The sequence below is a fragment of the Rosa rugosa genome, chromosome 3, assembly GCF_958449725.1.
Source record: "Rosa rugosa chromosome 3, drRosRugo1.1, whole genome shotgun sequence".
Classification (NCBI taxonomy): domain Eukaryota; kingdom Viridiplantae; phylum Streptophyta; class Magnoliopsida; order Rosales; family Rosaceae; genus Rosa; species Rosa rugosa.
Genome location: NC_084822.1, coordinates 12882046 through 12908262, shown reverse-complemented (window position 1 = coordinate 12908262; position 26217 = coordinate 12882046). Strand labels below are relative to the sequence as shown.

At 39.4% G+C, this 26217-nt stretch overlaps 3 protein-coding genes, 1 long non-coding RNA gene and 1 pseudogene across 4 annotated transcripts; 2 read left to right on the top strand and 3 right to left on the bottom strand.

Annotated features, from left to right (window-relative positions):
• Nucleotides 1-368: 368 nt before the first annotated feature.
• Nucleotides 369-1826, bottom strand: LOC133737253 (allene oxide synthase-like). Its single transcript, XM_062164852.1, has one exon. The coding sequence runs from the start codon at nucleotides 1824-1826 to the stop codon at nucleotides 369-371; it is 1458 nt and encodes a 485-aa protein (XP_062020836.1).
• Nucleotides 1827-3172: 1346 nt separating this feature from the next.
• Nucleotides 3173-4869, bottom strand: LOC133740193 (allene oxide synthase 3-like). The gene has a single exon (XM_062168114.1). The coding sequence runs from the start codon at nucleotides 4787-4789 to the stop codon at nucleotides 3332-3334; it is 1458 nt and encodes a 485-aa protein (XP_062024098.1). The 5' UTR covers nucleotides 4790-4869; the 3' UTR covers nucleotides 3173-3331.
• Nucleotides 4870-5574: 705 nt separating this feature from the next.
• Nucleotides 5575-7033, top strand: LOC133735740 (uncharacterized). Its single transcript, XR_009859250.1, has 3 exons — nucleotides 5575-5712; nucleotides 6386-6656; nucleotides 6750-7033. It is a non-coding gene; the product is annotated as an uncharacterized LOC133735740 (long non-coding RNA).
• A 1574-nt stretch (nucleotides 7034-8607) lies between these two features.
• Nucleotides 8608-10356, bottom strand: LOC133735249 (allene oxide synthase 3-like). Its single transcript, XM_062162659.1, has one exon. The coding sequence runs from the start codon at nucleotides 10268-10270 to the stop codon at nucleotides 8813-8815; it is 1458 nt and encodes a 485-aa protein (XP_062018643.1). The 5' UTR covers nucleotides 10271-10356; the 3' UTR covers nucleotides 8608-8812.
• A 7543-nt stretch (nucleotides 10357-17899) lies between these two features.
• On the top strand, nucleotides 17900-21369 carry LOC133737252 (uncharacterized; annotated as a pseudogene).
• Nucleotides 21370-26217: the final 4848 nt, after the last annotated feature.

The following is a 26217-nucleotide window of genomic DNA, read 5'->3' as shown; positions in this document are numbered from 1 at the left end:
AACCTAAAAATGTTAAAATGGTACCATACACACTTGGTTGAATAAAGTACCATACTTCGTCCCAAAATAAATAAATAAATAAATAAAGTAGCATACGCTTTACACTTCATTAATCTCAATTTATTATATAGTTTTATTTTACATTAAACAAACAACCACACAAAAAAAAAAAGGAGTAGAAGGAGTTGAATGGATAACACACACGTACATATTTATATCATATACATATATAGACAGGCATGCATGTAGATATGTTGAGAAGATCGAAAGTGGAGAGTAGTGGAGCTAGGCTCGTAGTTTTAGCACTAGTGAACGAATCATTCGCACCCTGAGAAGATATGATCCATAAGCGCGCGGTTTCCGCAGGACTAATCAATATATGCTGCATTTTCTATCAACGTTTTGAACGTCACTTTTGGTCCCAACAAAGATATCCCCACGTCAACAATGAAAGTATCATAACGAAGGAAGAACTCTACCAACAGAATCCTATTCATGAGCACAACCAGATCTTTCCCTGCACACTGTTTATCCTCCACCGTCGGACTCTTCGTCTCCTGGCCGTTGGACCACCACACGTACTCCAACAGCTTCTCTCCCTCCCCAACAAACCTATCTCCCACAAACTCATTAGGATTCTCGAAAATCTTCGGATCCCTTTCTGCTATAGTTTGGTAACCAAACAACATCTCCCCTTCCTTGATCTCAAACGCAGCATCATGGCTGTGGACTATCATGTCCCTCTTGGCCTTACCGTACTGGAATGGCACCGGCGGCTCAATCCTCAGGGCTTCATAAACCACCGATTTTGTCAAGGTCATCTTCTCCAATGCTGATAGGGTTACCTTTCCTCCGGCCTCTTTAACAGCGGTTCTGATTTCATTACGGAGTTGGCGGTGTAAGTACTGTCCTGCTATTCCAACCCACTTCAACAAAGCAGGGAACAAAAGCTTCATGCCCCCATAAGCATTGAAGCATACCAAGAACACCAGGTTGTGGCAAGCCTCGTCTCTCGGAATCTCAAGCCTCTCGGCCTCGTCCAAAGCCGAAGTTGCGGAGTCCCAAAAGACATTGTAAAGCTTGTTGTAGAATGGTTTGACAAGAAGAGCAGGAAATGGAACAGTGTGCAGCAAGAAATCTTCGACAAAGTTTAGAAACTTGGGCAACCCTAGTGTTATCTGAGGAGAAAGCTGGGGCAAGAGCCAGAGGGACACAAAGATTGGACCCTTGGTCCTCAAAGTTGTGTCCGATGGTGGTCTGTCGCAAAAGAGCTCAAAGATGAAATTGAAGGACATTTGGTCGTTTAGTTTGTTGAAGTCTGCTTCACCATTTTTGAACAATTGGCCCTCGAGTTTGAGGAAGTGGTCGGACAAGTGGTTTCGAAAGAGTGGTATAACTCTGTCTTTGCGAGTGGAGAGCTGGGACAAGAACCAGTACTTGAGAGCTGCATGGTCCGGCTCGGAGGGGTCGAGATAAGAGCAAATGCGGTAGCCACCGGTGAAGGCGGTCGAGGACATGTAAGTTCCCGTGAATACGTCTCGTTTTTCGACTTTGGAAGTGTCCAAGAGAACGGGGAAGCTTTTGGCATCGAGGAGAACGACGACGTTGGGGTTTGAAGCAATGAGGGGACCAGGAGGCATGTTTGTCCTAAAGACTGTGGATTGGTGCTTTAGGATTCGGGAGATGAAGAAGTTGTCTCTGCCTTGGTTGTAGAAATAGTCTAGGCGATCTTTGATGGGCCCAAGGAAGGGTACGCCATCGTCCCCGGGGATTTCTCTCAAGGGAAGCTCTGATTCTGGTTTTCGATCTTCTTTTTGTGAAGACATAGTTTGAGGTATATACGGGAATTATTAGTAGGAATTGACAAACTGGGATATTTAATTGGTTAAGAGTATGGGATGGATATGCACTGTCTATTTATTATGGAAACTGTACTGGTTTCTTTTTCTTCTTTTCTTTTCTTTTTTGTGTGTTTTGTTTAAGTTTATGTTTGATATTTTTATTTTTGTCGGTATGATTGAACACGTACCAAATTAGCATGCAAAAGAAGCCATAGAAGCCTGAACTACGCCATTGACACGAAGCAAGGAGCGCAAGAAGCCACTGGAAATAAGTCGGCATCTTCGTAAAACAAGCGGTGCATGCAACCGCACAGGGTGCCCCTCACTCTCCGACCTGCCACATATAAACTAACTATACATGTCGAACCCAGAGGAAGATGAGCATGAATTCAGAATCAACCTGTTTCATGATTTACACTACGTGCTGATGGAATAATTTGTCAACTAGGTACCTTCAGTCGGTTGGTGATGATACATATGTTTTGAAATGGAAACTTCTTCCAAGTTTTTGTTAGTTTCTCTTTCTTTTTTTTTTGTTAATTATTTCGGAAATAAAATTCTGTCTTTTCTTGTGTTTTGATTAAAGCTTTGACAAACTATCAGCCTATCAAGCCCATTCTTTCATAATATATATGGCCATATGGGTAATGTTTGAATCCCTTAAATAAGTTCTCAATCTTGCTTAGAACTATTAGTGTCATTTATAGTTAAGCTGATGTTAGAATTTTGTGGACAATGAGCTAATAAAGTGACCTAGTAATGTGCAATCATGTTTGAAGGTGATTACGTTATCGATCAGTTCCATAAATTATTTAATCAACATGAAAGATTCAACGCCAAAACGTGTAAAACTTCCCTTTCCAGTAGCTTTTGAATATAGAGAAATCAAAAATCACACGGGTGTGGTAGAATTACTTAGCTAATTCGATACGATATGATAGAGTAGCTAGGGTCGGCAAAATCCTTGGATAGCTTCTTCGATTTCTCGATAAAGAGAAATATGACAAATTGTGGTTCGAACACATATACAAACTACAAAGAACTTCTTTTTTTTATACTTCTTACTATTACATAGTGCACATAAATCTCATGAAAGGTACGCAAAGACTCTAAACCCTTTGTTCCTTTCATTTATGCTTTAGTTTATATTATCCCCTTATTTATCTTTTGTTTTTATTCTATTCAAATAGAAATATATATATATATATATATATATATATATATATATATATATATATATATGACACACACACACTGAACTATACATGCAATCTTAAGTAAATTCATTAGTAAACTTTATTACTGGCAAATTATTCTTCACATTACAATGAATTCTTCAATAAAAACAATACAAAATTTATACAAAAAACAATACAATGAATAAATGGCAGAAAGAACATTGACCAAGAAAGAGGACATGATTCGAAGGTAAATATACATATGTTGAGAAGAAAAAGAAAAATAGGATTGGTCGTTGACTAGGTCCAAGTTCAGGATGAAGCTGGCGTCAAAGTCTTGAACGTCACTTTCGGTCCTAACAAAAACGTTCCGACGTCGAGCGTAAAAGTGTCATAACGAAGGAAAAACTCGACTAACATTATCCGGTTCATGAGCACCACGAGATCCTTCCCGGCGCACTGCTTGTTCCCGGCAGCTGGACTCACCGTCTCGGGGCCGTTGGACCACCACACGTACTTCAGCAGCTTCTCGCCCTCCCCTACAAACCTGTCACCTACAAACTCCTCAGGGTTCTTGAAAATCTTTCCATCCCTAGTTGCAATGGTCTGGTACCCGAAGATTATTTCTCCCTTTTTTATCTCAAATGCTGCGTCATGGCTCTCGATTATTAGATCCTCCTTAGCCTTTCCGTATTGGAACGGGACGGAAGGATCAATCCTCAAGGCCTCATAAACAACTGACTTGGTTAGTGTCATCTTATCCAAAGCTGCAAGAGTAATCTTACCTCCAGCTTCTTTAACAACTGCCCTGATTTCATCACGGAGCTTGCCGTGTAAATCCTCTCCTGCTAATCCAACCCATTTCAACAAGGAAGGGAACAAAAGCTTCATGCCACCATAAGCATTGAAGCACACCAAGAACACGAGGTTGTGGCATGCTTCGTCTCTTGAAATCCCGAAATTACTCTCGGCCTCGTCCAAGGCCTTAGCTGCAGACTGGTAAAAGGCCTTGTATACCTTGTTATAAGCCGGTTTAACAAAAAGGGCAGGGAAGGGAAACGTGTGAAGCAAGAAATCTTCGAAAACATTGAACAACTTGGGCAACCCTAGTGTGAGCTGAGGAGAAAGTTGGGGTAAGAGCCAAAGGGTAACCAAGGTTGATCCTTTGGACCCCAGAGTTGTGTCCGATGGGTTTTTCCCAAAAAACAGCTCAAAGATGAAGTCGAAGGAAGTTTTGTCATTCAGTGTGTTAAAGTCTGATTTTCCATCTTTTAACAACTGAGCCTCGGCTTTGACAAATAGGTCGGTGAAGTGGGTATGGAAAAGTGGTATAACATTCTTGTGGTTAGCTGAGAGTAGAGACAAGAAGAAGTTTTTGAGAGAAGTGTGTTTAGCTTCGGATGGGTCAAGAAATGAGCAAATGCGATAGCCACCGGTGAAGTCTGTAGATGGCATGTAAGTGCCATCGAAGATGTCACGTTTTTCGACTTTGGAGTTGTCGAAGAGAATCGGAAAGCTTATGGCATCCAGGACAGTCACGACCTTCGGGTTTGAAGCAATGAAGGGACCAGGAGGCATGTTTGTACGGAACACAGTGGAGTTGTACTTTTGGATCCGGGCTTTAAAGAACTGGTCGCGACCTTGGTTGTAGAAAAAATCGTAGCGATCCTTGATGGCACCAAAGAAGGGTGTGCCATAGTCACCGGGGATTTGTTTCAATGGAAGCTTTGGTTGTGTTTTGGGAACAGCAGGCGAAGATGTAGATGCCATTGTACGTTGATAGTATCGCTGGGAGTTGGTCGATGATTTTGTGTAATTGGCTTCTTTCTTTTTGAGCGAGTGTAATTTGGTTCTGGGTTTTGTAGTTTGTGTTATAATCTCATATGCAGTGTGTTTTTATAGGTACATAATCTTACGTACGTGGAGGGCGTAAGCCGTAAGGTCTGACGGATAATTTTCTACGTTGAAGTTGAGCAGCCGAAGATGAAAACTTTATTGAAGATGAAACATTTTAATATATATTCTTCGCACATAGTGGTTAAAGAGGTTGAAGATGATAAAACCATTTTTGTCTCTACATTGACTTTGTGATGATAATATATATTATCAGACAAATCACTATCAGCACATGAAAGGTGTGTATTATAAGGGTGGTAGGTGAATTTTTCTGCGTACCTACACTAATATATACGATCCCGTTCCAATGGTCAGCTGCTGACCATGGAATTTTTGCTTACTCACCGTCCGATTGAAATCGGACGGTTCACAGCTAAGTGATGAGAGAGGAGAAGAGAGTTGTAAACCGTCCGATTTCAATCGGACGGTGATTGAGCAAATGATCCCTGGTCAGTTGCTGACCAGGTGATCAGGACTGCTAATATATATATAGGTCCTTCCAATAAGGGATCTCTATTTTTTGTCAATTTGAGGGATACACTCATAACCGTTGGATCTGTTTTAATGAGCTTGGACGGCTGAAATTAAGTCAAGCGTTTTCACACTTTTTCTCACCTATTACCGTGAAACTGAATCCGGGTCGGTTAGTTTCTCACTCTCTCCCATTCTTTCCGGCGAGCAACAATGCTCGAGAATTCTCTCGATTCTTCATACTTGGCGCTCGCAAAAGGGAAGAGCACGAAAGAGGAGTGAGAGCTCGCTCAATTAAACAAAGGTCTATGGTTTCCCACAATCAGGTATGACTAATGACTCTTCTTCTCTCATGGTATTTCTTTTCAATTTCGTGTACAAGATTTCTAAAGCTTGTTTGACACCCAATTCTTTGGCAGACAGGTATTCTATTATAGTGGGTTTTTTGCGTTTGATTTAATATTTTGACCTTGATTTTGAATTGGCTGAAATTTTCTGGGCGGATCTCTGTTATTGGAACAGATACTTGTATTCTTCTTAGCTTGTTTTTTGTTTTGAAAATTATTTGGGTAGTGGATCTGTTTCAGCATTAATTTGTTCCTTAGATTTTAATTATGGAAAGCTTGATGCGTTTGATTCATGAAATCTGTCTGTTCTATTGTTTGTTAATTTCTGGATTTCTTAAATTGATTTTGTTGAATTTAGTGACTGTCGGTTTGCTTCTGGGGGATAGGAATTCATGAGTATTAGATGAATGAAGACTTGAAATTGGTTCATAAATGTTTTCTGATTCTTTCTTTGCCAATTATATGGTTGTTTTGATATGGTTTGTGAATTAATGAATTTCTATACATTTTTAAATTTTAGTATCTACTGAAGATCCTTACTCTCATACATGAATAAGCAAACTTTGTTTTGACAAACTGTGTAATCGCATATTTCTGAAGTTAATATTTCATAATCATATATGTTTTGTTTGGATTTGATTGCCTTTGGCAGCTAATGGGATGTTAGCAGTCCCCATGAAGAAAGAAACTAATGAGATGTCAGTGCCTCTGGAATTAAAGACTTCCCGAACTCAAGCAATCACTCAACACTGAAGTGGAGGAACTTCGATCTGTAACTGTTGCTCTGGCAACACTTGTAATTTCCAAATTTCATCTAAAATGTGTTAAATCAACTTGCTGACTCAAATTAGAAATTTCAAAAACTGAAGACCACTCTTTAGCAGCAGCAAGATGATGTAACTACTAGCCTTCGGAACTTTGGGGTAGGTTCTCATATGTTGCCTATTCGTTGTATTGATTGCTCACTAGTATTGTAATTTTGAGCAATAGCTCATCTAACATTTTAATTTCTGCAGCTACAGGACGTGACAGGAGATTCCAAGGTTGATGATACTGAGGTTGAAGGGAAGGATCACAAAGAATCAGATGTATCAACCCCAGAGGATGATGTTAAAGAAGCTGAAAGCTAGATGGGTCTTATTGTGGAGCAGACATCATTTATGTTTATTCCTGAAGGAAAGATGATTGTATTGAATCTCTATATGTTGTGTCTTTCTAGTTTTGGACGCGGACACAACCTTGTTGTCTTTCATTATGTAGAACTCTTCTGAACCAAATTATGTGTGGAATTTTGTGTAGTTTTCTATATTTGAAGAAGCTTTTGAAGCAACTTTGATTCCATTTCAATTAGTGGAATTCCATTTGCTACTAATATACTACCATATCAGTAGATATCAATAGCAAATGGAATTGAAATAAGCACAAGAATTAAAATTCACATTGTCTGTCTCTACGAAAATTAGCAAGCAAGAATAAGAAATAAAAAAATAACACTGACATTTAAGAAAACAACTTTGATCATTGATCTGCAGCTACAACAGTACAGCTGTTACAATTGTCTCATTTTGGCTAAAGAAAAAAATGCCTCAAAAGTATCTGCAAGACTACAACAAATTGTAATCTACAACTAGTCAATCGGCATCTACAAGATTATATATACAATCAACATCAATGCTAGACTTGTGACTTTGCATCAGTGAGAACTGATTGAGAAGGAACCTGCAATTGCATTGTCAGTAAAATCAAACAGATGTAGGGATATATAACTTCATCTGGGACTGATAAAACTCAATGACTCATAAACGTAAATGAAAGAAACTGAAATTGCTGGAACAGTAGAGTGAGTAGACCATCATGGTATCCCATCGTATGGAATTGATCATGTCTATAAGCCAATAATGTAATATGCCATTCCTTGTCTCCAATTAAAGTTGGTGTCTCAAAAATTGATCATCTTTGAAAAAAGCCTGCAGATAACATGGCACCATTTACTCGTGATCAACCTAAAAATAGACATAAATTACTTCAAACAAAGAAAAGATTGGGATTTAATAAAGAAAATATACTAAATGGTCTAAAGCTGCTTGGAGATCAAATTAAGCACCTACAGTCCTCACCTGAAAGAAAGTCTATAAACTTGAATGTATATAAAAATTGAAAAACCAAAATCAGTGATAGTGCATCAGCAATGAATTCCCAGGCAATTAATGGTGTATAATCAGAATTTAATTTACAAATTACACGGCTATATTGATTATATACCACTATTTTAATAGATTAAGTCGACAATTAAGATGGACATTGTTCGAAGACCCTGATTCTACGAAACAAGATCACCAATTCAGATTCCAATAATCCAACCCCGATACTATTGATTATATAGAAATCCAAGCACATACGGAATCCCTCATGAAATTAGATTACCTATTAAGTCTTTGCACCCCGTCGCCTCCATTGATATGCCGAAGACTCGCGATGCCGGAAGAATCTTGCGACGGTACATCCCTCTCAATCCATGCATCGTCTCTAAAGTTCGTTCCGCCATGAATGATCTGAGAAATTGCTACAATTGATCAATTGAAAACTGAGGCAAGAGTGGACTATTTCCCTCAAGAAATCATATACTCACTACAAAGAGAAACCCCACATGAAGAAATAGATGGTGCTTGAGATACTCTCCGGAAAGAATCGGGGAGATTAGGAATTCGGGGTTGGAGGCTTAGAAAAGGGTAAATCACTTGACTTAATCTCTGCCGTCTAAGCTCATTAAAATAGATCCAACGGCTGTGAATGTGTACCTCAAATTGGCAAAAATTAGGGATCCCTTATTAGAAGGACCTATATATCAGACTGAACTAATATGCATACGTGCACTCTTACGTAAATTCATTAGTAAACTTTACTGTCATTCTCCACATTACAATGAATTCTTCAATACAAACAAACAACACAAAATTTACACGAACCCAACAATACAATGAAAAAATGGCAGAAAGAACATTGACCAAGGAAGGAGTACAAGATTCGAAGGTAAATATATGTTGAGAAAAAAAAAATATATATATGACTAGCTTCAAATTCAGGACGAAGCTGGGGTCAAAGTCTTGAACGTCACTTTGGGTCCTAACAAAAACGTTCCGACGTCGAGCGTAAAAGTGTCATAACGAAGGAAGAACTCGACTAACATTATCCGGTTCATGAGCACCACGAGATCCTTCCCGGGGCACTGCTTGTCCCCGGCGGCTGGACTCACCGTCTCGGGGCCGTTGGACCACCACACGTACTTCAGCAGCTTCTCGCCCTCCCCCACAAACCTGTCACCTACAAACTCCTCGGGGTTCTTGAAAATCTTTCCATCCCTAGTTGCAATGGTCTGGTACCCGAAGATTATTTCTCCCTTTTTTATCTCAAATGCTGCGTCATGGCTCTCGATTATTAGATCCTCCTTAGCCTTTCCGTATTGGAATGGGACGGAAGGATCAATCCTCAAGGCCTCATAAACAACTGACTTGGTTAGTGTCATCTTATCCAAAGCTGCAAGAGTAATCTTACCTCCAGCTTCTTTAACAATTGCCCTGATTTCATCACGGAGCTTGCCGTGTAAATCCTCTCCTCCTAATCCGACCCATTTCAACAAGGAAGGGGACAAAAGCTTCATGCCACCATAAGCATTGAAGCACACCAAGAACACGAGGTTGTGGCATGCTTCGTCTCTTGAAATCCCGAAATTACTCTCGGCCTCGTCCAAGGCCTTAGCTGCAGACTGGTAAAAGGCCTTGTATACCTTGTTATAAGCCGGTTTAACAAAAAGGGCAGGGAAGGGAAACGTGTGAAGCAAGAAATCTTCGAAAACATTGAACACCTTGGGCAACCCTAGTGTGAGCTGAGGAGAAAGTTGGGGTAAGAGCCAAAGGGTAACCAAGGTTGATCCTTTGGACCCCAGAGTTGTGTCCGATGGGTTTTTCCCAAAAAACAGCTCAAAGATGAAGTCGAAGGAAGTTTTGTCATTCAGTGTGTTAAAGTCTGATTTTCCATCTTTTACCAACTGAGCCTCGGCTTTGACAAATAGGTTGGTGAAGTGGGTATGGAAAAGTGGTATAACATTCTCGTGGTTAGCAGAGAGTAGAGACAAGAAGAAGTTTTTTAGAGAAGTGTGTTTGGCTTCGGATGGATCAAGAAATGAGCAGATGCGATAGCCACCGGTGAAGTCTGTTGATGGCATGTAAGTGCCATCAAAGATGTCACGTTTTTCGACTTTGGAGTTGTCGAAGAGAATCGGAAAGCTTATGGCATCCAGGACTGTCACGACCTTTGGGTTTGAAGCAATGAATGGACCAGGAGGCATGTTTGTACGGAACACAGTGGAGTTGTACGTTTGGATCCGGGCTTTGAAGAACTCGTCACGACCTTGATTGTAGAAAAAATCGTAGCGATCCTTGATGGCACCAAAGAAGGGTGCGCCATAGTCACCAGGGATTTGTTTCAGTGGAAGCTTTGGTTGTGGTTTGGGAACAGCAGAAGAAGATGAAGATGACATTATCAAACTTTTTGATAATTTGTGTAATTGTCTTCGTCTTGGCCTTTTTTTTTTTTTTTTTTTTTTTGAGCGAGTGTAATTGGCTTCTGGGTTTTGTAGTTTGTGACTTTGTGTTATAATCTCATATGCAAAGTGTGTTTTTATAGGTACATAATCGTCTGTGCAGGGCGTTAGGTCTGAGTGGTCGTTGAGCAGCCGATTAATATACTTCAATCAAGATGAAACATTCTAGTATTCTTCCTAGTGGAATTTAAAAAAATAAAAAATGAAGATGATATATAAAACCATTTTTGTCTCTAGATTAATTTACGTATAAATTAGGAGTAGTGCTAGAGACACCTAAATATTATACTAAATTTTTATCTCAAATGATGTGGCATTTGCCACCTCATCCGTAGTAATCTCCAACATGTAATAACGTCAATTAATTTTCATTTTATAGTTTCCACCATGTATGTAATTAACTAATATTATATTTTTTAAGAAAAAAATGAGAAAAATAATGTTTCCCTGCAATCCCAAAAATTGATCTTCAAACACCCGCGATATTCTCATATACCACCATCCTCATCTCTCTTTGGTGCAAAATCTGGAACCCAAGAAACGAAAACTCATCTCTGATTTCAATAAAAAAAATGAAGGTGTTGCGTATGAAAATCCAAAAATAAGAAGATGATTATGAATATAGCAACCACAAGGCATAAATTGGCTTTGCAAATCATAATCACAAGGGATTGTGATGAAAAACTGTGAGTTAACTCTTATTAAGAGATTAAAATTATCTCTGTATTGTAATAATCTTATGTTTGTCAGTGCTAGATTTTCATCATCCCAAAGAACAGATCTTTGTCAGCAAATACAACTTGTTTAGCCATCTTCTATCTTTGTTAGTGCTAGAAGTTAATTTAGCCAACTTGTTTTGAATCCATTAGATTGGTTCCAGAAATTAAAAGAGAGAACAAAGAATTTACTTTTTTTTTTTTTTAACAATAGAACAAAGAATTTACTGGGTGGTGGATAGGCGGTTGCAATATATGGAGGATGAGTATTGGATTTTTTAGGGTTTATCAAGACATGAGTTTGCACGCTTTGTTGGATTGATTAACTTTACCGTATTTTTCTTTTTCTGTTTTCTAATATCTTAGAGATGAATAGACTAATTTAAATATATATTCCAAATAAAAAAATAAAATATGAAACTTGAATTGTTGGAGGTTCATTAGGGCTGATGTGGTCAATGCCATGTCATTTGTGATGGTTTTTTTGTATAGAATTTTGGGGTCCAAAGCATTTTCCTAATTGATAAGATGCATAAAGAAATTAGGAAATTCTACAATATGTTAACATATGACATATATACAATGACCACTTTTATGACTTAATTACTCAAATGAAAACTTACTACAATTACCACTATTAGGACTTAATTACTCAAATGAGAACCTACTTTACTCTAACGATCGAGGACCTTATTTACCTTAATGAGGAATTTTTTCTAGTAACCTATTTTACCCTAATGAGAACCTTATTTACTTTAATAAGGACTTTTTTCTAGTTATCACATGAGTCCTTAAAATGGTAACATGAGTCCTCAAAGTAGTAAATATTACATTAAATAGGACATGTATGAGAAATGTTAACGTATCATATCACAAAAGATATTAATAATTGATGAAATACATAAAAGAAATAGTATATAAAAATTCTTAATACATATTAAGGAACTTTTAACAATTTCTATTTTCTCAATTTAACTATTCTCAAAATATCCTTCCATAGTTCTTTGCTTTTTTCTTGTATCTAAACCGAATGGAAGTTCATCCTTAATTTTCTGCAATGCATGCACCAAATTTGGTATGTTTTATCATTTTGTAGAGAGTAGTTATTCAAAGATATTACTGCGTGAAATGCCTCTTTCGAAGAAACATTTGGTAGAGCACAACTATCATCTGGATCTTGATAATCTCTCTCTAAAGTAATACATATTCATTTATTGATAATAGAATAAATTATTAAATTATTGATAATGTAATAACCTGGCCTTCTAAAGTAATAATTTTTTCTAGTAGTCCCAATATTATTTATTTATAGGAGTTTTACTGTATCTATACTATATTTAATAATACCTATAAACAAGTAACAACGTCTCTCTTCTGGAACTCCAAAAAACCCGGATTCTCTTGGTCTAGGGTTTTGCAAAATCTGCTCGTTCGGTGGCGCCTGGCCGATAATGAGTCGCTGCCGGACGGGTATTGAAAGCTATGTTTGCTCGACTTGGTCTAAAGAGTGGTTTCGGCTCAAGGGGCAGATGGGTGACTGGATGGTGAGCATCAAACGAAGGCTTTATGTGGGGTGGTTGGGTTGTACAAGGATGGCTTGAGCGGCAGCGTGGGTTCTACAGATCTGGCGGCAGCGGCGGCGTGGGTCGAATGGCTGCGTGGCGGTATGGTTCTCAGGGGCTATGCGACGACGAGGTTTCTGGCTGATCCGGAGTCAACTTGGTGGCTGTAGAGTTGTGCGGCGATGTAGGCAGGTGTTGGACGCTGGGTTCCGACCAGCGAGGACGTGGGTTAGCGAGGTTGGATGCGTCGGAGGCACTACACAGCCACTGCGCGTGAGGGAGAGGGGTTTTTGGGCTTGCTCCAGCAATCCTGCTGGTCCTAGAGTTTTGGACTTTCTCTTTGAGCTGCTGGGCTTCAAATTTGGGCTAGGGCTCACACTATGTTTTTAGTTTGTCTAATTACAATAATGTTCCGTAGGAACCTAGATCTCTAGCACTTCCAGCGTAGTACTAAAGAATGATCCCCGCTACCTCTACATATCTGAATGTATAATGAGTAGGTCTATTTCTATGTACCACTGTGAATGCTAACACTATCTTTTTGTCTATCTATGCCCTTAAATGGCAGCGGAAAGTTATATAACGATCTACTCTGGTTTGTGATGAATATATTATCTAGCCCCGTGAGCCTATTCAAAAAAATACTATATTTAATAAAAGAGAGTTTGTCAACTAAAATATGTATATTTTTGTAACTTAAATACATTTTATATACTAAAATACAATGAAAACCAAATTAATTGGAAATGGTAAACAAGTAAAACTACAAATAACAGAAAATAAAAAAAAAAAAAAAAAAAGACATCCATAACCACTCACCTTCTTTAGATAACTACCAACTCCCACCCCCATCGAGATCAATTGTGTAGAAATTTCTGATTACTTATTAGTTAAGGAATTAAATTTCTTACCAAAACTTAAGCATGATTTTTGGGTGGATATCACTGAGCTCAAGGTATTCTGCGGCCGGCCTATCAGACAAAGGAAATATATCCATTTAAAGGTGGAAAAAGTCTAGATATTTAATTTAAAATTAATTAGTAGTAGGTGGAGTACGTCAAAGACTTAATAATATGCCGGTCAAACTTACGCGTCGTGCAAGAAAGAGAGAATTGTGAAAACTGTAACAAGAAGCAACCCCTCCAAACAGGCAATAAAAAACATTAAGTAACAAAAAGGAAATAAGAAACCCAGCACCAAACTTGTTGAAGACCGAATTATAATTCGCTATACGCAACTGCCTGTTTGGTTTAGGGGGTTAAATAGGTATAAATTACTTGAATTCGGGTCCGTCGTTAAGTTTAATGGGAGTGGGCTCCAAGTAAAATTAAGTAAGACTGTAGACATGCAATTTTTAATGATAGGATAATCTAGCTATTATAAGCTTAATCAACCTGATTTTAAATTCTATTTTAATAAGAGTGTTCTAGATAATACCAGGGTTGATCATCTTTCCATAAACTAGTATATGGCGACAAACAGTGAGTAGCCCAATTTAGTTCATGAATACTGGTGCAAATAGAAACAGGTCGAATTTAACTAGAGCCTTCCTCAAAACAAAAACAAAAAACAAACAAAATGACTAATGCAGCCTTGACAATGGGTAAGGGAAGACTCATATTTTCTGTTAGAGCAAGTTCACCCATTGGGTTACCGGGTCACATATTATTCAATGCTTTTTAGTGTATATTTTCATTCACTGGGTTACGAAATACATTGTGCCGTGACCCAGGGCACGAAATACACTGTGCTCGTGACCCAGATGGTGAAATTAACACTAAAAAGCAGTGAATAGTGAGTGACCTGGTAACCCAACGGGTGAACTTGCTCTTAGGATCCCCATTTTCTATTGGGCAGTCAATCACTCTATCCAGCCCATTTCTGGTTGCGCGCTCTAGTCTAGTCAAGTGAAGTGACATCGTTTTGGTTCATCAATGTGTTAGAATGAGTCCACTAGTAGAATGATAAGTACGTGTACTGCAAGCTATCAGTAGAGCTATATAGTCGAAACCCAAGTGTCTGTATTCGTCAAGATGAAATGAACGAAGTTTAATTTTACTTTTTAAAATCATTTTTAGGGTCGTGTATCATGTGGCTTCAGAGCCCATCGATTAGGTCGATGTGGCAAGGGCCACAAGAGTTGTCTGTGTGATGGCCCAATATCGGGTATTATTAGGTTTAGGGGTCATCATTTGGCCCTTCGGCCCAAAGCCCGCCCGGCCCATAGGGCCGAAGCCCTACCCGGCCCTTGCATTAGGGCGGGCCGGCCCGACCCTTTCTCAAATAGGGTAGGGTAAGGGTTATGCAATTGAAACCCGGCCCTTCGGCCCTACCCGTTTGAGCCCGTTAGGGCCAAGCCCGGCCCGGCCCTCTAGGCCCTACCTGTTTAAGCCCTAATAATTTTCTATTTTTTCTATTTTAAAAATAAATTTCTTTTTTTTCTATAGCATACAACTTATCTCTTTTTTTTTTTTGATCAGAACTTATCTTTTTTTTGGTAATTGATTTCCTCAGCTTTATTTTCTTTAATTCTTGTTTCCTTTGTTAAATAAAAATTAATTTAGAGTTTTAAAGAGATAGTTAATTAAATATAACCACATTAACTAATATTTATAAATGTTATAACTTATAAGTTAATTTCAATATATATATATATATATATATATACAGATCCTATCCAGAGCGAGGCCTCGCTCTGAAATTTCAGAGTGAGGTTAGGGTTTAAGGTCACTTTTCGGTCGCATATCCACATCTCAACCGTTCGGTTTTTAGATAATAATGTATAGATTATCTCTGCAAAATTTCAGCCAAATTGATGATCTTTAAGGTATCTAACTCGCTTAAACCAATGGACGAACTGAATCTGTTCAACCTGAACCGTACTAGCCTTAAGGCAATTATCAATGCCTTAACGACCATCAATTTGGTTGAAATTTTGCAGAGATGATCTATACGTTAGTACCTAAAAACTGAACGGTCGAGATGTGGATATGCGACCGAAAAATGACTCTAAACCCTAACCTCGCTCCGAAATTTCAAAGCGAGACCTCGCTCTGGATAGGATCTGTATATATATATATATATTAAATATGATCAACAAAAAACAATGAGTCTTATATTGCATATATGACCATGGAGCCACATTTTAAGGAAAAAAGAATAATGTATTTCTTTTTGTTAAACAAATTAAAGCCCTTTTAGGCCCATTTCGGCCCTATTTGGAAGGCCGGCCCGACCCGGCCCTTTTGGCCCTAGTGACTCGGGCTTTTCGGGCGGGTAAGGGTTAGTATATTTAAGCCTCGACCCTACCCTACCCTACCCGGCCCTAAATTTTGTTGACTTTGACTAGGCCCGGCCCTACCCTAAGCCCTAAAATTTAGGATAGGGCCGGCCCTAGCCCGGCCCATGATGACCCCTAATTAAGTTTTGTTCCAACGAGAACTGCAATTATTCTCCTACACTGATTTCTCTCACTATTCGCGTTCGCATACTCCACACATTCGAACACTGCAATAGTACCCACACCATCACAACTAATTACCCAATTCCTCAATTTCACATTCAGATGAGTAGTATGGTCATTTATACTCACTCCGTTTCTCCAATCCATTCTCATATGACCCATTTCGTTACTTCACTTCCACAAATCCCTAATCACATCTTTTACCCCACTTTTCAGCCTCTACAACACCTGAGAAATTTCCATTCACCATGTCCAATCATTAATAACCACCAACATGTATGGCTACAATTTTTGTTAGGTGGTTGATCAATTACACTGATGTCAACAGGTGATATAGACCATAGTAATCTTAGGGAGTTTCTTGCTACTACCTTGCTCCTAAATAAGGTGGAAAAGGAGAGGAGAATGTAATTGCAGCGCTTGCATCATATCTTGAATAAAGATTGTAGTAATTGCAATTAAAAATGGTGAGCTTGATCAGTCTTGCAAGGAGTTTGGTCTATGTGATGAGTTTATCAAAGAGACTTATAAATGGGAATTTTTCATCCTTGGAACCAACAAGAGAGAAGGTACTACAGCATTGCTCATTACTTGGCAATAGACTTGTAAATGGACCGGATTTGGATCGGATCGATCTAAATCCAAATCCGTTTACTTAAAAAAAAAATTGATCCAAACCCGCTCCGTTAACCCAGCGGATCATTGATAGCTCGATCCAAATCCGTATCCGCCAGATTAACGGATACCCGATCCGCTAATCCGACCCGTTTATAATTTCAAATATTTTAAAATTTTAATAGTAATATTACATTTATATCATAATACCTCATAAGATATTAATAAAATATTAAAACAACATGAAGAGTATCACAAAAAGTAGAATTACATTTTCAAAATTCTTAATGCTTCTTGGAATCTTGGGTGATGGACTGTCCCTTAGATTGTTGCAAAAAATTTGTATTAGAAATTCTTCATATTTTATATTTTATATTGGATTAATTTCAGTTTACCCCCCTGAGGTTTGGAGGTGTCATCATTTCACCCCCCCCCCCCCCGACTCTCAATTTCACTTTTTTACCCCCTAAGCTTTTCAATTTTTGTCTTCCGTGCCCAATTTCTGATACTCCGTTCAAATTGGACGTTAAATCCGATAATGGGGCCCACCAATGAGGGCTAAAATAGTCATTTTATGACCAAAAAAAGGAAGAAAAAAAAAAACTCTTTTTTGCTTCCTCTCTTTTTCACTTTCGGACGCTTCCTTCTCACTCCCCCTTTCTTCACTTTTCTTCTCTCTCTCTCTCTCTCTCTCTCTCTCTCTCTCTGCAACTTTCGCCGTATACAGTACTATATCCCAACCTCTTGTCTCTTCCTCCTTTCTTCACTCCTTCACACTTTGAGCTCAGAGTTCGAGACAAGCAACACCAACATGGGTGAGTCATACTTACCTTATTTATGTAGATATTCTGTAATATTCCATGATCTGTAATATTCTGTAATATCTGTAGTATTATTAGGTTTACTACTTGCCTTAGGAGTAGTACTTGTCTTATTAGACACAATTGTAATTTGTATATAATTCCTTCTTGTAAGGTGAATGATATATCTGAGTTATTCAGTCAAAATTATCTCTTGTTTTTCGTTATATTTGACTTGGTATCACAGCAGAGATCCGATCCTGGACTTTGACTCATTGTTCTTTGATCCTTGACCCTTGTTCTTTGTGCTTGGATTTGTTCCTTGTTCTTTGATCCTTTCATCACCGTTGCCTTCTTATATTTCCAAGTACTTTGTTGTTTTTTTTTCTTCCTTCCGCTGCGTATTCACCATGGTGAAAGATCAAGCCTTTGCTTATATTCGCAAAGATGAGACCCAGATGGCTGGAACTAGAGCAGTTACTTCAGAAGTTGCAGGCCTTGCAATACAATCAAAGCCATCCAATCCCTCAAGTAATCGATCACTCTCAGGCAATCGGCCTCCTTCTTCTCTGCGTCCCTCTCCTCAAGGTCCTCCTCCCGGGTTCTCCTCAAGTCTGACTCGTAACTACTGTAAGAATCCAGGCCACATCAAAGCAAATTGTTACGGGTTGGTTGGTTTTCCAGCAGGCTACTTTGATAGGCCCCGACCTCAGGATAACAAACCCAAGGGAAAGGCTGCTGTTCATCTTATTCAAGACCAAGATTACTATGCGGTGACAGAACCATATCACACCAACTTTGCTGGTAAGGATACCGCATCTGTAAGTCGTGGTGGTAATGGTAAGATTGGAGTTGCTTTAAAAATTTCTAGCTTTACTGGTGGCAATACTTGGATAATTGATTCTGGAGCATCTGACCATATGACCTATGATCGTAGTTTCTTTCTTTTTCTCAATCCACCCTCTATTTCCTCTGTTGTCAATGCAATTGGTGATTCTTTTCCTGTTTTAGGAATAGGGTCTGTTCGTCTCACCCCTTCTTTGACACTACATGATGTTCTGCATGTATGTCCCTGATCTCTCTCATCATCTTATATCTGTGCCTCAGCTTAATACTCAATCTCGGTGTTCTGTAACATTTTTTCCGTTGTATGTAATTTTTCAGGACCTCCTCACCAGGGAAATAATCGGCAGGGGTTATCTGAGGGGTCAACTATTTCATCTAGACTGCATGTTCGCCGGAGAAGGCAGTCCAAGCAGCTTTGATTTCGACTGGGGTTACTAATCAAGTTGAAGAATTATGGCTATGGCATCGGAGATTGGGACATCCTTCCTTTAGTGTCATGAAGAAATCTCTCCCATCCTTGTTTCTGGGCATTGATGAGTCTAAGTTGCATTGTGAGTCATGTGTCTTAGCTAAAAGTCATCGTACTAGTTATCCTTTGAGTACTACTAGGAGTTCTTTTTCTTTTGAGCTTATTCATTCTGATGTATGGGGACCTTCCCGTGAGTCAACCTTGTCTGGAAAACATTGGTTTGTTTTGTTTATTGATGATTATAGCCGTCTTACTTGGGTCTCTTTATTGAAACACAAATATGAAGTCTTCTCTGCTTTCCAAGAATTTTTTTCTCTTGTTCAAATTCAATTTGGAGCCAATATTAAAGTTTTTCGTTCTGATAATGGGGGGGGGGGGAGTTTGTCAATTCTCAGTTTCACCAATTCTTTCATTCTCATGGGATTATTCATCAAACTACTTGCCCTCAAACCCCTGAACAAAATGGGGTGTCAGAAAGAAAGAATCGTCATGTTCTTGACATAGCCCGGTCTCTTCTATTTAGTGCTCATATGCCTAAGTATCTTTGGGGAGATGCAATTCTCACTGCTTGTCATCTCATCAATAGGCTACCTTCCTCTGTTCTCAATGGTCAAACCCCCTATGCTGCCCTTTCACATCATGTGTATGTCCCTTCGTTTTCTAATCTCCCTGCTCGTGTCTTTGGGTGTGTTGTGGTTGTCCATGTTCCTAAGAATCAACTGTCCAAACTCAATGCCAGGGCATTAAAGTGTGTTTTTGTGGGCTATGGTGTTAATCAGAAGGGCTACAAGTGTTTTCATCCTCCTACACAGAAAGTTTTTGTTACCATGGATGTCACCTTTTATGAGGATGCATGTTATTTTTCTCCCATCAATCCTTCACTTCAGGGGAAGAAACACACTTTTTTGGAAGAGAAGTCTTGTGGGATTAAAATTCAGCCTATTGAAACCAACGACACTCCTGCAGAAACAGAAAAGGCAATTGCCGAACAGAGCATTGCGAGTTCCGAAACAGAAAAGGCAATTGCCGAATCGTCTACCCTTCACCATACAACTGCCGAACTAAGCATTGCGAGTTCCGAAACAGAAAAGGCAATTGCCGAATCGTCTAACCTTCGCCATGCAACTGCCGAATAGAGCATTGTGAGTTCCGAAACAGAAAAGACAATTGCCGAATCGTCTACCCTCCAAGAAGGCCAAGCTCTTCCACCCCTCTTAGATACAGATAACGCTAGTCAACCAATCCCTGAGGAGCGTCCCAATCTTGAAGTTAGTGGTGTTTCTTCTAACACTAATATTGGTGATAGTGTGTATGTTTTGCCTCCTAGGTCCACCTGTGGTAAACCACCTCTTCAATATGAACCAAGTTTAGATGTTAAGTCTAAGTATGCCATAGCTAACTTTGTATCCACCCATCGGTTATCCAAATCCCATGCTTCTTTTGTGAATCAAATATCTTCTGGATGTGTTCCCAGTAAAGTGCAGGATGCTCTCAAAGATCCCAAATGGTCTCAAGCGATGAATGAAGAGATGGAGGCATTGGAGAAGAATAATACTTGGGAGTTGGTGCCACCTCCACAAGGAAAGAGAGTTGTTGGATGTAGATGGGTGTACACTATCAAACATAATGCAGATGGTTCAGTGAACAGGTATAAAGCAAGACTTGTTGCAAAGGGATATACTCAAACATATGGCGTGGATTATGAGGAGACCTTTGCTCCAGTAGCAAAGATTAATATTGTTCGAGTGTTGATGTCTCTAGCAGCTAATCTAGATTGGCCTTTGCAACAGTTTGATGTGAAGAATGCCTTTTTACATGGAGAGCTATCTGAAGAAGTCTATATGGATCTACCACCAGGATATGAGGCAAGCACATGAGGTAGATTATGTGTAAGTTAAATAAGTCCTTGTATGGACTCAAACAATCACCACGAGCTTGGTTTGGAAGATTCTCTCAATCTATGGGTCGTTTTGGGTACAAGCAGAGCAACTCTAACCATACATTGTTTCTGAAACGCTGTGAAGGTAAATTAACTGCCTTAATTATTTATGTTGATGATATGATAATTACTGGTGATAATTCAGGGGAGGTTGAAAGATTAAAAGATCTTCTTGCATCAGAGTTTGAGATGAATGATCTTGGTTCTCTTAAATATTTTCTGGGCATTGAGGTTGCCAGGGGGGTTCAGGAATTTTGTTGTGCCAGAGAAAATATGTGCTTGATTTGTTGACAGAGACAGGAATGCTAGGGTGTAGACCTGCTGATACTCCTATTGAGCAGAATCATAAATTGGCTAAGTACCCTAATCAAACTCTTACAGAGAAGGCTCGCTATCAGAGGTTAGTTGGCAGATTAATCTATCTCTCACATACTTGGCCAGACATTGCATATGCAGTTAGTGTTGTGAGTCAATTCATGCATAATCCAAGTGAAACTCATATGAAAGCTGTGATCCGTATTATGAGGTATTTAAAGTCTGCACCTGGAAAAGGCTTGATGTTTTCAAAGCATAATCATCTGGATATTAGTGGTTATACAGATGCAGACTGGGCAGGTTGTGTTATGGATAGAAAATCCACTTCTGGTTACTTCACTTTTGTAGGTGGTAATCTTGTTACTTGGACAAGTATGAAACAAAAGGTTGTGGCCAGGTCAAGTGCTGAAGCAGAGTATAGAGGTATGGCTCATGGAGTTTGTGAATTACTTTGGTTGAGAAATTTACTTCGTGATTTGGGATTTAAACCCAAACGAGCCATGAATTTGTATTGTGATAATAAAGCAGCGGTGGATATTGCTCACAACCCAGTTCAACATGACAGAACTAAGCATGTTGAGGTTGACAGACATTTCATTAAAGAGAAGCTCGATGCTAAGCTTATCTCTTTTCCTTTTGTCCACTCACAAGAACAGTTAGCTGATATTCTCACGAAGGTAGTATCGAGTAAGGCATTTCAAGACTCACTTGACAAGTTGGGCATTCGTGATCTGCATGCACCACTTGAGGGGGAGTGTTGGCGTGAGTCATACTTACCTTATTTATGTAGATATTCTGTAATATTCCATGATCTGTAATATCTGTACTATTATTAGGTTTACTACTTGCCTTAGGAGCAGTACTTGTCTTATTAGGCACAATTGTAGTTTGTATATAATTCATTCTTGTAAGGTGAATGATATATTTGAGTTATTAAGTCAAAATTATCTCTTGTTTTTCGTTATATTTGACTGCGTTTCTTCCAATCTATTCAACCACGACGACTACTTCTCCCAGCTCGGCAGCTCTGCCTTGAGCCACCACATCGTCTCCCTCACCTCCTCCACCTACGGCCTCCTCACCCTCGACCCCCCACCCCACAATCAACCTCCTTGAAATTGAACCTGACCTCCAGCCCCCCTTTTTTTTCTTCCCTTTGGACCCGGACCCAATTTCAGGTGAAATCACCGCCGCCGGACCACCGCCAGGCTCATCACCGGCCATTAAAGGATCTTCTCTTCCTCCTCTTGTATCTAAGGTAAGAATTTCGAATTGGGTAGCTTTGCTTTGAGAGAATTGAAGTAGAATTTTCAGAAAAGGAGAAATCGAAGACTTCTTCGATCTCCAGTTTCCGGACGGATTTCTTTAGGGTTTTGGTTGCTGGGGCGATGCTAACCTTCATCCCTAACCTCTTGCAGCTTCTCACGGCCGGTGGAGGAAGAATTGAAGGTGTTTGAGAAAGTGAACAGTACCGTCGGATTTCTTGACTTTTGAGTTGAATTTCCGACCACTTTTGCTTGGATTTGGTTGTTGTTGCAGGTATAGAAATTGTTGGGTTTGTTGTGGAGATAATTTTGAGCTAGATAGGTTGACTGGAATTGGGGGTTGGTGTGGTGGCGCGTGAAGCACGCGCCGCTGTTGCTGGTGGTGGTGAGAAGGCTCAGTCAGCCCCTCAAAACCCATAATTTTAATTTTGGAGTTATGCTTTAGGCTTCAATTCATTGGCCTTTGTTATGTGTAATGTGAGTTATTGACTACTAGATTAGTATAGCCCAATCTCCAGCAAATCCGGCCATAGCAGCTTCACTATCAATTCCTCTCTCTCTCTCTGGAAAGAAAAGAGAAGAACTCAGGAAGCTGCGGCAGCATTGGGATTGGCACGGCGGCGAGTGGAGTCGGACCAGGAAAGAGGTAGGTGAATTGGGTTTGGTTGATTTTGATAATGCATGTGGGATTTGGGGTTGGAATTTTGGGGGGTGTTTGATGGGTTTATGGCTTTATGCAGGTGCTCTGTTTTGGGTTTATTTAGGAGATGAAAATGGTTTGCAGGAGAGAGAGATAGGGAGTTGCAGAAGAGAAGAGAGAGAGGGAGTTTTTTTTCTTTTTTTTTTTTGTTTTTTTTTGTCTTGAAATGACCATTTTAGCCCTCAACGTTCAGATTTAACATCCAATTTGGACGGAACATCAAAGATTGGGCACGGAAGACAAAAATTGGAAAGCTTAGGGGGTAAAAAAGTGAAATTGAGAGTTGGGGAGGTGAAATGATGACACCCCCAAACCTTAGGGGGGTAAACTGAAATTAATCCTTTTATATTTTTAAAAAATAATAATATATTAATTAAAAATAATATTTTATTATTACGAAAAGGAGCCGGATCATTAACGGATCAGATCGACCTAAATCCATATTTGATCCGTTAAATAAACGGGTTAAAGGATTCGGATCATTAACGGATCAACGGATCCAAATTTTCGATCCAAACCCGTCCAATAGTCACGGATCTGGAGCGGGTCCGGATCAAAATCCGGTCCATTTACAGGTCTACTTGGCAAGCTGTATACAAAAAGTTATGGAGATATGTTGAAAATGCTAGGATGAACGTGTTTCTGGGTATCGGGGATTGATAGCTGTGTTGCTATCCCTACTGTACTGATAATCAAAAATCACACACAAAACACAGATTTGTTTACCCAGTAAAAACCTCAAATTGAGGTTAAAAACACTGCGGGGCTCTAACTCTTAAGAACCCAAAAGATGCAACCAGTTCACTAGTGGTGAAGAACAAGTTTCATTACAAACAAATAGAGTCAAACATAATAAAGGCAAAGAGGAAGTTTGGGAATTTCTGATATATTGATCTTCTCCAAAGATGAAGTACATATACAAAGTATACACAATCCTAATAGGAAACTAATTACACCGTGATATTCTCCCCCTTAACTACATAATATTCTCTTTAACTATACAATCCTAATTATACTACAATTCCTACAATTATGGAGAGTGACTCACGCCAACACTCCCCCTCAAGTTGGAGCATACAGATCACGGATGCCCAACTTGTCAAGTGAGTCATAAAACGCCTTGCTAGAGACTGCCTTTGTAAGAATGTCCGCCAGCTACTCCTCAGTAGGTACGAAGGGAAAAGAGATGATTTGTTGATCTAGCTTCTCTTTGATGAAGTGTTTATCAACCTCCACATGTTTTGTGCGATCATGTTGGACAGGATTATGAGCAATTTCAACTGCAGCTTTGTTATCATAGAATAAGAGCAAGGCTTTCTTCTGCTTGAACCCCAAATCCCTCAACAAGTGCCTTAACCACAACATCTCACAAACTTCACGAGCCATTCCTCTATATTCTGCTTCAACACTAGAATGGGCCACAACCTTCTGCTTCTTACTATTCCAAGTAACTAAATTCCCACCTAACAACGTAAAGTATTCGGAAGTGGACCGTCGATCAGTTATACAACCTGCCCAGTTTGCATCTGTATACCCCAAAACATCCAAATGCCTGTGCTTAGAAAACACCAACCCTCTTCCAGGAGCAGACTTCAAGTACCTTAAGATCCGAACTACAGCTTCCATATAAGCCTTACTAGGATTATGCATGAACTAGCACACAACAGTGCCTCTCCCCATAAGTATTTAGGCATATTGGCACTAAGGAGAAGGGCGCGACCCATGTCTAACAAATGACGATTCTTCCGCTCAGAGACCCCATTCTGTTCTGGTGTTTGTGGGCAAGTGGTTTGGTGAACAATTCCATGAGATTGGAAGTAATCACGAAATGAATGATTAACAAACTCCCTCCCCTTATCAGACCGAAATATTTTAATACAAGCATCATATTGGGTATGGACAAGATTATGAAAAGTTGTAAAGGCAGAGAAGACTGCATCTTTTGATTTAGGTAAAACAACCCAAGTCAATCTTGTGAAATCATCAATGAATAAAACAAAATAACGCATTCCAAAAAGGGTTGAATGTTTGGAAGGTCCCCATAAATCCAAACGAATCAATTCAAATGGCATTGTACTAGAATGAAAACTGGAAGGATAACTAGACCTATGACTCTTAGCTACAGCACAAGTCTCACAATGCAAGCTAGACTCCTTTATTCCCCAAAACAGAGAGGGCATGGACTTCTTCATAACTCTAAAGGATGGATGGCCTAAACGGCGATGCCATAACCATAACTCATTCAACCAATCAGAACTTAATGTCAGGGCAACAAGGTTTTGCAGACTTGGTGGTGCTTGTGTTTGTCCTGCGTACATGCAATCTAAGTGAAACTGTCTCTCCCTCAGGTCTCCTTTGCCAATTATCACCCGAGTGCACAGATCCTGAAAGATAACATACATAGGATAAAAGGTTACAGAACATTTGTTTTGTGTATTCAACTGAGACACATATAAAAGATGATGAGACAAAGATGGTACAAAGACAACATTATGAAGAATAATGGAAGGTGTAACCTGGACAGACCCAATTTCTAAGACCGGGAAAGACTCACCATTGGCATTAGAGACATGTGTTATGGATGGGGATGACAACTTAACAAAGAAAGACTTATCATAGATCATATGATCAGACGCACTTGAATCAATTATCCATGTATTACTACCAGTAAAGCCAGAAACATTTAAAGCAACACCAATTTTACCTCGATTTTCCTGAGCTAGGGAACCATTACCCATAGTTTGATCTTGGCCCTCCACACCATAGAAATCAGGTTCTTGTACCTGCACTAGTTGGATTGCCACCTTGCTTTTCTGACCAATGTTATTCCCTTTCCAACCAGAGTTATTAGAGTTGAGTCTTAGCAACTTGGGGCATTGACTCTTGTAGTGGCCAATAGTTGCAATTCACCTGACTGTTGAATGAAACTGGTCCCCTGTTATAATTCTGACTTGGTTGATTCCTTTGATTGTTGATGTTTTAAACAATCACAACATCATGAGGGGCGGAAGGAGAACCCTCGTTTCCTCCATTAACCAGCGAGCTAAGGGGCAAATCTCCCATTCTTCTTCGAACAGTAACACAAATAACAAACTTTGACACGGCTAAGAAAGGAGAGGCTAATGGCAAGGTGTTGCAAACTTTAGGGTTTTAGAGCAAAATGAACAAAGGACGAAGACAAAGGACAAATTCTT